Source organism: Arvicanthis niloticus, chromosome 20 (assembly GCF_011762505.2).
Source record: "Arvicanthis niloticus isolate mArvNil1 chromosome 20, mArvNil1.pat.X, whole genome shotgun sequence".
In the NCBI taxonomy this organism is placed as follows: Eukaryota; Metazoa; Chordata; class Mammalia; order Rodentia; family Muridae; genus Arvicanthis; species Arvicanthis niloticus.
The window spans coordinates 5,410,276-5,424,865 of record NC_047677.1 but is presented as its reverse complement, the minus strand read 5'-3'; the positions used below and the strand labels follow the sequence as shown (position 1 = coordinate 5,424,865).

The 14,590-nt window shown below is 37.1% G+C and overlaps 1 protein-coding gene across 9 annotated transcripts in view; it reads right to left on the bottom strand.

Moving 5' to 3' along the window:
• Positions 1-14,590, bottom strand: part of Cep85l (centrosomal protein 85L) — a 114,183-nt gene that overhangs the window by 37,249 nt on the left and 62,344 nt on the right. For all 9 annotated transcript variants that reach the window (XM_076916909.1, XM_076916906.1, XM_076916905.1 and 6 more), the window contains one exon: positions 451-572. In XM_076916909.1, coding sequence (XP_076773024.1) covers positions 451-572 — 122 coding nt within the window. The remainder of the gene's footprint in view (positions 1-450; positions 573-14,590) is intronic.

Below are 14,590 nucleotides of genomic sequence, written 5' to 3'. Positions count from 1 at the left end.
ATGTTATAAGAGAAATGCTTCCATAATTCTTACTCTAGACAACATAAATTTTAAAATATTTCCTTTTCATATTTAGGTGGTCTCAAATCTAATATATAATAGTTCAAAGAACTCATCATTTTAGAGTGGCTTTCCAAATTTAACAGTCTCTAAAAACAAATATAAAGACATCACCTTGCAGCTCTGAGAGTTCAATGTAGCATATGAAGAAAGGACAGAGAATATCTTCTAAACCATGAATTTCGCTAAAGCAAATGTAGAGTATGTCAGAAATCAAACAGACAAACCTATCCTCAGTTCTGATAGCTCTTGCATGCCAGGGGACTGGAGAGGGCAGACATGAGACATTGTTTATAATTTCAAATTTTAAGTAATGGATGCAACTGTAATCGTTTCACTAATCTAAACTTTTATCGTCTGAAATCATGAGTAAGTAAAAAGCAGACTCACCTATCAATTACAATTTCCTTCTGCCTCAGCAGTCCTTCTTTTATTTTCAGCACTGATTCCCATTTACTGAAATCCTGGAAGCCAGGAGGTGAATAACTCTGACCAGACGATCCAGTTAAAACCTGCACAAAAAGTTTACACATTTAGTATGCTATCTAAAGGAAACATCTGCTATCAGCCAGTATTTTCCCAATGGTTTCCATTAAGAAACAAACAAACAACTCTCTCCTTTCTGCCCCACCCTCACATTAAAAAAAAAAAAAAAAAAAAAAGACACACAAAGCATGCCAGAGAAGCTAGTAAGCAGTCCTGCCACGGTTCTGCCTCCAGTCTCCATCCTTGACCTCAATGATGGACTGACTTAAGATGTCTTCATTGATCACTTATTGTTTATTTAGGACAATATGAAAGATCTTTAGTAGCTAGAAGCAGTAAACTAAGTCCTGCCAAGTTCTCAATCTCCCTAGGAGGGTGAAGACAGACTAAGAAGTACTCATGAATTATGGGGATGAGGTAATTATTCATAAAGGGAATGATGATAACTATGAGCAATGCCAGGACTTTCAGCTAAACCTTGTCAATGTCCAAGATACTCAGAGGGCAGCTTTGCTAGTAGCACTTTTATTGAGTGCTTTAGAAAGTAGGATGGAGACACTCTTCAGACTGCATTATTATCTATGGACAAAAACCATAGGATGTCACCCATTGTGTATCCCACGAATCAGTCTAATGTAATCATTCCTCTTGCACTGTAATCATGCTTCATAAATCCATTAAAATATATTGCCAAATATTTCTAGAGGATGCCCTGGTGCTAATGGCTAAGAACTGATGAGTTTTTCACTGAACAAAGCACTGGAATTTTAAGAGGTAAGCTGAGCTTGGAGGTAACTTCCTGGCCTAGAGCACCTGGAAGTTACTCTGTACTCTCAGGCATTTGGCATCTTCTTTTCCTGTTGAATGCAGGGAATCATTTTTACACAGATGACCCGGACCTGCTCGAGGATTACCTAATGATCAGGAAAGGGTAACGGCAAGGACTGGTCAACCCCAAGTCTGCTTCCAACCCTTTTCCCTACTTCAGATAGGCTACTCCAAGGTCTGTTCTTTTAGGGTATCCCCTGCCAGGACTACCAATGGAAGCCAAAAGCACCTGTGACAGATCTTTTGCAGTCATTGCCACACTGTGCAAGTTCAATCCATATTCTTGTGGAACCAAAGGATAAACTGTAGAACCTGAAGAACAAGATGACTGTGGCCCAAATGGCATCTTCACTCACTCCACAAACAGGGACTCCTGCCTCACTGCAACACTGATGTCTAGGCCCTGGACACAGCTGTGTATTTCTCTGATATACAGTAGTGCCATGCAAACTTTCTCACCTATGGGTGTTTTAATAGAGAGCTGTAAGAATCATTATGGACATTGGACCTTAAAGATATTCTGTTATATAGTAAAATGCAATAAAATTGGCTTTTACATTAAAAATACATTTACAAATGCTATATATTAAAGAATCTCAAACATGTTCCAAAGTAATATGTAATTCTAGTGAATAACTGACAATAAGAATTTTAAAAGATCTAGCTATTTGTAGCATTACATAGAAGATCTTACATTCATTACCATGTATAAGTAGAAGTTTTCTGAAAACCAGTCAGTTATTACCTCAGGAAGCAGTACAAATGAAGAAAATGTTCTATGGATCAGATAAATATTACCAGGAGGATTATCACAGGGAAAAGATAAACATAGCACCTGAGCACCCAGACTGTAAACTGTCATGATTATATCATCATTTAACTTCATTAACATTTCAAATTCACAAATATTTTCCCAAGGCATAAAACATTACCCACAAATAACTATTATGTGGATAATTTAGATGGTTATTTGTCTCCACTATAATTGCAAAATCTAGCAAAAATGTATTGAGGGTTTAAGAAAATTTCAGATATTTAACATATATCAACAACAATAAAAACCAATGTGTAAATATGGTAAAACTATAAAGGGGTCTTGAGAGGTGAATAAAAGACCCCCCTTTTATTGATTTATTTACTGACTTACTTACTTACTTACTTATTTATTAATACAAGGTGGCAGGTACCAGAGTACATGTGCTATGAAAGCAGGAGGAGGAGTGGAAGGTTTGAGAGAAGGAATGGGTAAGAAGACAGAAAAGAGGCTGTGGAGGGATAGTTAACCAAAACTACATGAATTCATAATGAAAGCTAATACTTGCTAAAGTAATTTAAAAGTAAGACTCTGAATGAGATATTCTGTTACAAAGCTGCTACCCAAATCCACAGGTTATTGAATAAAAGCTCAGAGCCACAGGTGGGCTCCACTCTATAAGTTGTTGGTCCAGGAGACTCAAGTCCTTTGAAATAACACAGGCAATTACCACTACTGTGATTTGCCACCAGATGGTAAAACCCTATTTATTGTTGAAGACACCTCAAGCTCTGTTTGCAAGACACAGAAGAACTGAGTGATACCCTTCCTCCCTGCTGACTAGCTTTCACAGTGCCACTAGGTGCTAAATTGGTTGCTGAAGGCAAATTGCCACGCACAGTACTCAGTTAAAGACCCTGTATGCTACACTACCACCAGCTAAGCAAGATAAAGCCACTGGTACAACAGTGGCAAGTCTGCTGTGGGGGAATCCAACCTTTTCTGCTGAATTTGAGGTCTGATCCATAGTAGGGAAGTTAAATCTGGTCCTATACACCCGATCGAGGAGCTTATATACACCTCTTATTGAAACAATATTTTCCTTGTGGTTGATGACTTAGCTCCACCCACTTCCTTTTAATTTTTCCCCTCTCCACTAACCCCACTGTTTAGAACACCCCCACAATGCAACAAATAAGGAGCTCTATTCCAGCATACAAATAAGTTTTTAGGACTCTGTTCTGCCTATGAATGGTATCATTCTTGGCTAGCTACTTCCTGTGCAAATCAGCTCTCCAAACACTACTAAAGACTACATTCAGTAGATGGAACTACAACTGAAATCCAGGCACAGCTCTAACTCAAAATACATCTACGTATGCATGTATAGTATGCTATAGTAATCGTCTGCTAATCGCAGCCAGCAGGTTACAAGTAAACAAAACAAATATCCACCATAAATGCTGGAAGCACACATAGGTTGGTAACATCTGTCAGAGGGTTGTGCTATTCTGGGTCAGTTCATTTCTTTACTTGCAATATTCTATTAAAGATTTCTATCAAGAATCCCTAATTTCTTTCCCATGTCATGTTTGCTTTACTGTTCAACAAACACAATGAAAAGCCCTTTATTAGGCGACAGGTACAAGACAAAGACCCAGACAGGTGACAGACACAGAACAAACACAGGCAACATGGACAGACAGATCAGATGCACAAAGCAGACTATGCATGTATCTATCAAGAAACACAGACTTTTGACAGAAGAGACACAGAGGGAAATAAAGAATTCAAACTTAGGCTCAGTTCATCAAACTAATCAAACTAATACAAAAGGAGGCCTGTGGTTTCAATCCTTAATGCACCATGGATGTTAGGAGCTGACTTTTAGCAGAAAGCGGCTATCAGCTTTGCAGCCATCTTGAGCCATATACCCTGACATGAGACTTGGATTATAATAGCCTACAACAGCTGAGCACACTCTGATAACATCTTGCTTTAGATACCCAGGACTTTCCTTGGGTGTGTGAGATTAAAGGTGTGTGAGATTAAAGGTGCGTAACTTAAGAGTGTGACTTAGAGATCAGATCTAGAGATAAGACCTAAGGGCATGATTAAAGGTGTGACTTAGAGGCATGGCTTAGAAGTGAGATATATAAAGGCGAGAGGCAGACAGAAGAGACATGAAAGAATCAGACACTTCTGGGAGTACAACTAGGAACTAGGAACTCAAGACTTGGGACTCGGACTAGGAAGACAGACTGAAGAATAAAAGGAATTGAAACACACTCTGTCTGGTCTCCATTCTTTGAGTCCGTCCTCACTCTCTTGCTGAACCCTGACCCGCAGACTGGAGCGGCAGCTTGGGTCGAGAAACAGTGGCCGACAAGCGTGGAGTGGAGAGGGCCACAACATTTTTGGCGCAACATTTTTGGCCGCCCAAAGTGGGGCAGCTCGGGCCTCAACAATTTTGGAGCCCGACGTAGGGCTAGTGCGGTTCTCAACACATGGACACATTTTAGTCCTCATCTTCAGTTTCTCTGATGCATTTACTGACATAGTATATATCAACAACTCTAAAATTTCCTAGAAAAATTTCCTAGGAAACTGTCAATTTTTGAATAATTTCTTGAGTAATTTGTACATTATGTTACGTTAGCAAGAGATAAAGTTGGGACAGGACCTGGATTTCAAACAAGTGTTAGTGCATGTGTTAAGGCTCTCAATTAAATTGTCATGTTAAAATTACTCTGTTTCTTCTACAGTATTTAATGTAAATTGTACTGATTGTACACTTTCTAATTGTGTTAGTGTGTTGAAACATGGCATGTCTGTTACAGGGGCCTATCAACCAGCTTTTGTTTTATTGCCCTGAGTATTACAAGACCTTGGTATTCAGAAAAAAGTTCGCAAGTTTTTTGGAAGAAGTGAGTCAGGCTTTAAGCAGAAGCAAGAGGGTAGTGGGCTTGATTATTGCTGGTATAACAGCTTTAATTACATTAATTGCTAGCACCACTGCTTCTGCAATTGCTTTGACACAAAAAGTTAAGACAGCTACTTCTGTTAATCATTTAGCAAAAAAAATGTTACTAATACATTGAGTATTCAAGAAGATTCAGATAGGTGTTTAGAACAACGGATTGATGCTATTCAAATTATTGGAAGGAGTTACAGAGTTTAAGAGTAAGGAGCCATCTCCAGTGTCGTGCCAAATACCAACGGAATTGTGTTACTTCTAAAATTAACAATGATAGTCATTATAATTGGAAAAATCTTTAAAGACACTTGCAAGGTATTTGGCATAATTCTAACACCTATCTGAATGTTTTAACTTTGCATAGTGAGATAATGAATTTAACGAATGCTCCTCTGCTGAGCTTTGATGCTACAAATACTGCTGATAAAATTATCCATGGCCTGACGTCAGTTATTTCCATTTTGATCAAACTTCAAGAATGGAATATATAGCTTGATCATGCTAGCCATTTTTGTCCTGAAAATCATGTTAAAGCTTGTCTTTAACAACATCAACATGTTAGCAGCCAAACAACATGAACAAACAATAGCTTGAACCTGAAAAATGAACCCCCAAGACAGAGTTATTAATTTGACAGGCTGACAAGCCAGGGAAGGCTAAGATTCTGCACAGAGCCTTACTAACCTAAGGCAGAAGTGCATTGCTTTTGATAATGCGTATTCCACAATGGTTAAGGAAGGCATTCTTGTCAGAATGACCTAAGACAGGCTCAATCTTGTTTATGAAATAAGAAAGGTGAAGATGTAAAGAGCTTTTGGGGAGTCTTGGGAGGAATCTGACATTGGCCAAGGACAAGAAAATGGGCTGGTTGGCAGGAATGTGACATCAAGCTAGAACAAAAAAGTAATTGCAGGCAGAAATCTAAATCTTAGCCTATAACAAAGCAGTAATTTCAGGCAGAAATCTAAATCTTAGACTAGAACAAAGAAGTAGACTTCAGGCATGAAAATGACTTTGGGCTAGGACAGGGAAGTAGGCCCATATAATTTGGTCATCCTGATAAGCCCTTAGAAATAATGATCATGAGAGTGATCACAGGACTTTGTTTATTGCCTTGCTTTTTCTTTGACTATTTGTGTTTATTATCTTTCTTGTTCCTTGACTATTTGCATCTATTGTATTGCTAGTTCTTCAACCTAGAACTGACCTTTAATACTTGCATGTAATTAAAATGGCATAAAAGCAGATTGGGAAAAAATAAAATAAGAAAGAAAAGAAATAGGGAGGATTAGAAAAAACAAAACTTGATCAAATAGTCATAACTTTACAGGTACTTTCTATTTGAATGAAATAAGTCAAAACTTTTGAGTAAGATAATGTGGCGGTTTGCATGAGAATTGCTCATATGCTTGAATCCTTGGTCTCCAGTTGGTAGAATGGTTTGGTAAGGCTTAGGGGGTATGGTCTTGCTGGAGGAAGTGGTACCTTATTGAAGGTAGTGCGTAACTGTGAAGTTTCAAAAGCCCACAACAGACCCATTCTCTCCCTCTCTGCCTCTAACTTGAAGATTGAGATGTAAGCGCTCTGCTAGCTCCAGCACCAAGCCTTGCCTGGTGCTGTGCTCCCTACCATCATGACCATGGGCTAACCGTCTGAAAGTGTCAACAGGCCTCATTCATATATATACACACACAGAGACATACATATATATAAATTATATATGATTATATATGTATATATATTCTTTATATATAATAATATATATTATTATATATATAATGATTTATATTATAATATATATCATATATAATGTCTTAAACTGCAATTTTGTAACTGTCATTGCTGTACAAATTCTGCCTAATTACTTGTCTTAGTTACTTTCCTATTGCTATGATGAAACACCATGGCCAAAGCACCTTATAAAAGAAAGTATTCAATTGGAGGCTTGTTGATACTTTCAGAGGATTAGCCCATGGCCATGATGAGCTAATATAAAATATATTATATATATAATATATAAAAAGACATTTTATAGCAGATTTGAAAACTCAAACACCATCATTTTTGGTATCACTGCAATTAAACTTCTTCCAAATAAAATGTGAATTGAACCAAAGGGTGTTTAAAAATCAGCTAAAGAGAAAGAGAGAGACAGACAGACAGACAGACAGACAGACAGACAGACAGAACTGTATGGCAATAAGTGAGTATTAGAAACAAGAAAATATACCTGCAAAATCAATTTAAGAAAGGGAGGGTTTGTCTTGGCTCACAGAACAACAGCACAGTCCATCCTGACAGAAATGCCATGGCAGCAAGAGCTTGGAGTAGCTGATGCAATTGCATCCAAACTCAAGACAAGAATTACAGAGCAATGAGGAATGCTGGTGCTCAGCTCACTGTCTCCTTTTTATTCAGTCCAAAACCCCATCCCACCAAACAGTTCCAGTCATAGTTACGGTGGGTTTTCTATCTAAATTAACCTAATGTAAATAATGCCTCACAGGTATGCCCATAGACTTTTCTCCTAAGTAAATCTAGATCTTACCAAGGTGCCAATAAAAACTAACTTTCACAACATCTGAAGCAAGCACATGGAAGAAGATTAAGTCCAAACCCAGAAATCAATGAAGTTTAAACCAGAAAGACATTACATAAGAAATCAGTATGATATAAAGCTTCTCATGGGGTGAAACACTAGGATGATGCCAAGAAAAGAAGACCCTCTGCTAGAGCAACTCTTAGGACCATGGGTGTGCACTACAGATGCTGGAGTGGATGGTCCTATCAACAGTGCCCTTTCTTACTGCCGTTCTGGTGCTATTCTACACCTGCAAATATGAAGTCAATAACCTCTACTCAACAAAATACAAGAACAGACTTATTAACAGCCCACAGGTTACACTGGTCCTCAGAACTGCCAATATTCTAGGGAAACAAATACATTTTCTTTCAAAGGAAATGCTATCGACCTATAATTTGTCCTGCCTACAAGGATAAAGTGGAGCATAAATTGAGGGAATGTCCAACCAATGACTGGCCATAAGAAGGAACCTACCCCTGACACTATTAATGATATTCTCCTATACTTGCAGATAGGCACCTAACATACCTGTCATATGAGAGGCTTCACCCAGCAACTGATGGAAATAGGTGCAGAGACTCACAGTCAAATATCAGGCAGAGATAGGGAATCCTATAGAAGAGGGGATGAAGGACTGAAGGAGCCTGACACCACAAAAAAAAATTCTACAGGATCAACTAATCTGGGCCCACAGGATCCAACAGAAACTAAACCACCAACCAGAAAACATGCATGGCCTAGGCCCTCTGCACATATGTAATAGTTGAGCAGCTTGTGTTTCATGTGAGACTCCTAACAGCAGAATCAGGGTCTGTCTCTGACTTTGTTACCTGTCTTTGGATCCCTTTCCCATAACTGGGCCCCTGCCTAGTCACAAATGGAGAAGATGTACCTAGTCCTATGCAACTTGATATGCAAGCTGGGTTGATACCCCTGGGAGGCCTCCTCTTTTCTGAGGAGACAGAATGAGAGGATGCAGGAAGGGAAGGAAGAGAGAAAGGCTGGGAAAAGAGGAAGGAGAGGTAGTTGCAATCTGGATATAAATTAAATTAATTAATTAATTAAGAAGAAATTTTAAAAATGAAAAAATAGAGGATAGTCCACTCTCACATGGAAAAGAAGTCACTTTCTATGACAGCATTCCCTCCTCTATCCTATCAATAAGATATTTTCCTCAAGAACTTGCAAACAGTAAGAATTTGTTAGATAAAACCATAACTAGCCATAATACTGCTGTGTGGTAGTTATTTATAGTGATAGCAAAACACAGTTTTATTAAATGTAGAAAACCTAGATATTGTTTGATAAAAAATATTTGTCAAAATGTACATATTTATAAACTAGAAAAGGATGTACTACTATGGCGCTTCTCTGAGATTCTCAGTGGTGTATCTTGTTTCTATTGACTCTAAACAATAGAAATAGAGTTTAACAAAGTTATGAATATGTAATTTGTGTATTCCAAAAGTAATAAAACTTAACTGAATAGGAACGTGAGAAATAAAGGCAATCCTAAGGCCTTAGAACTGTTGCAGCTAGTCCAAGAAAAGAACAGAACTTCTATAACCAACGTGATGCTTCTGAAAATGGAAGCAAAGGGTTTTTTCCCTTTTTGTTGTTGCTGTTGTTGTTTACAAGCAAACATTGTTATAAACATATTCTATAGTCGACAAATTTAGGGGGGAAAAAAGAATCCATCATTTAGATGTTCTACCTAAAAATACATAAAATATATTATTCTTTGTGAATTAGAGAAAAAATGCTAGCTCAAGAACCAAAGAAAAATCATAACTCTTCTGTGTATAGGCCCTAATAGATTCAAATAGATTTATAGACTCAGGAGAGAGACACAGACAGACAGACAGACAGACAGACAGACAGACACACACACACACACACACACACACACACACACACACATTCCTCTTTTCCCTTGTCATTGTGAATGACAAATTCCATTCTCTTAATTGAACAACTACACCTCATATCTACAACAATAATAAACATGCTACTGAGATGAAAGCCAGATGCTATGAAATGCTGCCAAACATGATTCTAATAAAAGTTTACTCTAGTGCATCTTAAAATAGCTCAGCACTCTCTGGCTGGACAAACAGTGTTGAACTTAGATACCACAGAGCTCCTGCACTAGCTGGAAAACCACCTCTGCAGTTCTTCAGGGTCTTTATCTCTCTCCTTCATGTGACTTTGTCCCTGGGCTCATGGATCACTCACAACATGTCAAACAACACAGCAAACAATCTTCTGTTTCCTAAAATAGTCTATCAAAAGTAGCACTTTATAAGAACTGTTTGGTAAAAGAATGATACCTCAGCCAAAAGAAAGTCACAAAGCTCAGTAAATGAAATGAAAGTACATTACAAACAGACCACAATTCAATATTATTTACTCAAGAAAAGGATATTAAAAAAAGAACTGTGAATGTAGTAGAAACAACTATGCCTATATTATCTGTGCAGTAATGTTACATCTTTTAACAAAATAAAGGTAAAAGCACATTTTTGATAGTGTCATTAGTCATCTCTTCCAATTAGAGTGACCCCAACCCCTCAAATCTCTGCATTACATAAGGAACTGTTTGTCCAATGGAAATGCCATTCTTCTAAGGATTGTTTTTTGTTTTGTTTTGTTTTTTCAAAAGTTAGAAGATAATTAATTTGTCTGGTTGATTTTCTGAAATGGGGTCTCATGTAGTCTGGGGTGGCCTGAAAGTTACTGTATATAGCCAAGAATGACCTTGACTTTTGCCTCCCAAGTGCCAGATATACTGGTGTACACAACCACAGCTGGCTCAAAAGCTTTTATTTCTTCAATTTATTTCTCCTAACTCTTTGATGCTCTCCTGTCATCCTAATATACTTTACTGAAATAAAAATGCAAATGTGTTGAAATACACAAAGAGTAGGGAAAACAGTAAGGAAAATATGAACATATACACACTTAACTTTAAAATGTGTGCATGAAAACAAAACCTTAGAAGATTTTATCCCTACAGTAACACTACACAAACAAATTACCTTCAACTATTTTTTAAAGGAAGAAACATCGTTTGCTGTCAAAACTCAATCTCGGTTACATCTGTGTTAATTTATCATGTATTTATTTAAATGATAACAAAGAAAAGGTTGATACATATGAAACATGGCACCACTGTAGTCCTAAAACAGGTTGTATGGTATATCCTTGAGGAGTAAGGGCTGAAGAGATGGCTTACTAAGTAAGGCAGCTGCCGTGCATCATGAGGTTCTGAATTCAGACCTTTAGCATCCACAAAAAAGGCCAGGCACAAGTGCTGGAGAAAAGACTAATTGGTTAGGCATGCTTGTTGCTCATCCAGGGACCCCAAGCTCAGATCACTGCAACTCATGTCTGGCTCACAGACATCTGTAACTCCAACTCCATGTGGATCCAACACCTTCTTGTTGTCTCCTCAAGCCTTGTGCTCCTATACTCAGGTGCCTATATACAACCACACAAAGACACATCCACAAATCTGAAAAGAAAATACATCTTTTTTTTTTAATGACAGACATGGTTGTACATGCCTATAATTCAGGACTAGGGAGATAGAGACAAGAGGCTCTCTAGAGAGTTTCCTGGGCAGCCAGTTTGGCTGGATCTGTGAGCTCCAGATTCAGTGAAAGACACTATTTAAAAATGCAAGGTAGAAAGTGACTGAGAAAGGACCATGCCAAGCCCTGACCTTTGCATGTACAGCCTCACATGCACCTACACACATATGCATGCACATATACTCAAAATGAAAGAGCACTTTCCTTAAAAGATTAAATAAACAAAGATTTACATCTTCAAATAAAGTTAATCATGAATTTTCCCACCCTACCCCCATCACTCAAAAGGCAGGAGTAGAGACATTAGCAAAATAAAGTCTTTAATATAATATGGGTCTATTTTATAGGCTGTTGAACAGTATGAGTAGCAACATACCAGACAATACACACAGCTTCTATTAAATCTGAGCTATAACAGAAATAGCAACATATTTTCTATTAAAACTCAGATTACCAAAATCTTTTCATCATGTTTTCACCATATTTTACTATTTAAGAGAAAGAAGAAAAAACTTAAATAACAACAGTGTCCAGAACAAAAAATAATGCCTGCATTAAACTATATCAAAAATATATTAAATAGAACTATTAATGGTGGTTATATTAAAATGGAAGGTCTTTTATGCTGTGTCAAATGGTTATCTAGCTTTTGTTACTATCCACATATTGGTTGCTTTCTATTATTGCAGCTAGAGGTGTTTAATATTTCTTCTATATATTCAAAGTGACATTCAAAAATTATTGCAAGCCAGACTTGGTGGCCTATAACTGGAATCCCACCAACAGTGAGGCTGATGGAGGAGGAGTCTGAAATTAGCCTATATATTATATACTAAGACCATATTGCAGTCTAATATTTACCTTTTTCTCAAATATAGAAATATCTCCAAAGTTACTAGACTAACTTTTGAATATTAAGCTAGATTTTAAATATAAGTCAAACTCATTTAAAGCCTGATTATCAACAAATAAACTAACATTTAGTTATAAAAAGTTCACAAAGCCAAGAGATACACTGATCTGTTTATTTATATTCAGTTTATGGTTTCTGAGGAAAAAACAGAGTTCTTAATATTTAGTGATTGGTGAATTCAGTCTATTACATTTAATGTTCACAAATGTTTCCATACTAAAAAAAATCATTGAAATTTATAATATATGTGTTTAATATATAATCACATAAAATATCCAAACATACCAAGAAAAAAACCTCTTCATACTAAGAAGAATCAATAAACAAATAATTTGAAGGTTTTTGTTGTTTTTAAGGATTATGAAGGCAGAGATATTTCTTACTCTATTTTATATGTAGTACAGTTCCTTGGACTAGTAACCAGGATGTTGTTCATAAAAATAAATTATAAACCAATTTTTGTAAAATTTGCATGTTTATTTTAAAATTAACTTTTAAATATAATAATACTTTCAGGATGTCTACTGTAATCAGAACATCTGATCTTTAATTACTTATAAAAAATGCTACAGTACAGGAAAGTTTACTCTCCAAACCCCATAAAGGAAAGGAGCTGAGAAAGAAGAGAGACAGGAATGACAACTGACAGTAATATCAAGAGGCGCTGAGTGACACACAACCACAGCACAAAGCAGCATGTTAGCGTGACACTTGCGAGACAACTGATCAGACTGCACTCCTACACCAGACCCCATTGGAGAGACCAACAGGGATAAGAGGAAGCATATCACATGAAACAGATAGAACAAAATAAAGAAAAGCAAAGTCTTCAGGCATTCAAATTGCTTCAAAATGCTGCAGACCAGGATGCTGCTCTTGTACACTGAAGTCACAGTTGAGTGACTTTTAGCATATCCTTACAAATGTCGAGTTCACTGTGCTAACCCTTGTACTCACTCCATGTATATGACATTCTCACTGATTTTGTTAAAGAAAAGGAAAGTTCAGGCTCACCCGCTGCTGATTCTTTTAGTCACCATTCACTAGAAACCTTAGATCATTGTGTACAAATCTGAGTCCACATAACCTTAGCAGGGTTATGAACTATTTTTTTAATAGAAGCATATAAATTACTAGATTGTCTTTTGTTTTGACTCTTCTTTGTCTAGAACTATTGGATATCTGCTATACTATTTGCCATCAACAAGTGAGCTTTTAAAAGATAAACTGTAGGAAAAGAGTAAGCATGAAGGTCCAGAAACTTTAAATTATGTTTCCTTTCTCCTTAGTGGTCCCGAGAATCTGAGATTTTAAATGTATTCCATCTCTAATCTGTTCTCATTTTGACATATGTACAATGTCAAAATAAAGCTGTCAATACACTGAGTTCAGTTATCTTAATTGGCTTGAACACTGTGGGTGACTCATGCATCAGGCAGCAATCCCTCTGCAAAAATAGAACTGTCCCTGTGCTGAGTACAGGTGGGCTTTATGGTCACACAGGGGCTAAAGGAAACGGCAAAGGTTCAGAAAAGCAAATTGATCCTTTTAGCTAATCTACAGAATTAAAATTTTAAAAAGGCTTCCTTACCTTTAATTTATCCCAGTTTGTAATTTTTCAGTTGACCATGAGGTTTCTAGTGGAGTAATTCTGTTAGCACTGGCACTGTCCTCTCCTGCAGTTCTATGAATCATGAGTGACACTATTTCTTTGCTCATATGATGCCTAAATCTGACCTTTCTTATTCTCTGAAGTGTTAATTTACTCTGGTGCAGTTAACTTCCACATATTAAATATTTCACTGATATATTAGTTGTATACTAACAGACATGTTCCTTGAAAACACATAGTGGACTACAGTGTTTCTACCACTTAGCATTCATTTCATAAATTTTACAAATTGGGTACTGGAAACCTAGCTATATCTAGAGTACTAGTAAAAAGCATGATTACTGAAAGAAAATCTACAACCACCAACTTACTAAACCAGTATTATCCCAAACAACAATCTATAAATATCTGTCCTTATACCCAAAGATAAGTATACCCTCCACCTCTCAGTAGTGAATATCACTGCAACAGATGGAGACCACTACAGAACGTCACAGCCAATCAAAATAGAGTCATGACGCCTAGTCCCCGTAGATTTATCTACAAAACATTACCATGTCTAAGGGTCAATGAATATTGCAGAAGAAAGGACAGAAAGACAATAAAGCCAGAGAAGATCACAGAGTTTCCTAAGAGATTGTGTCTTTATCCAGGCAGCGGTGGCATACACCTTTAATCACAGCATTAGGGATGCAGAGGCTGGCAGATCTCTGTGAGTTCAAGGACAGCCTGATCTACAGAGCAAGTTCCAGAACAGCCAGGGCTACACAAAGAAACCTTGTC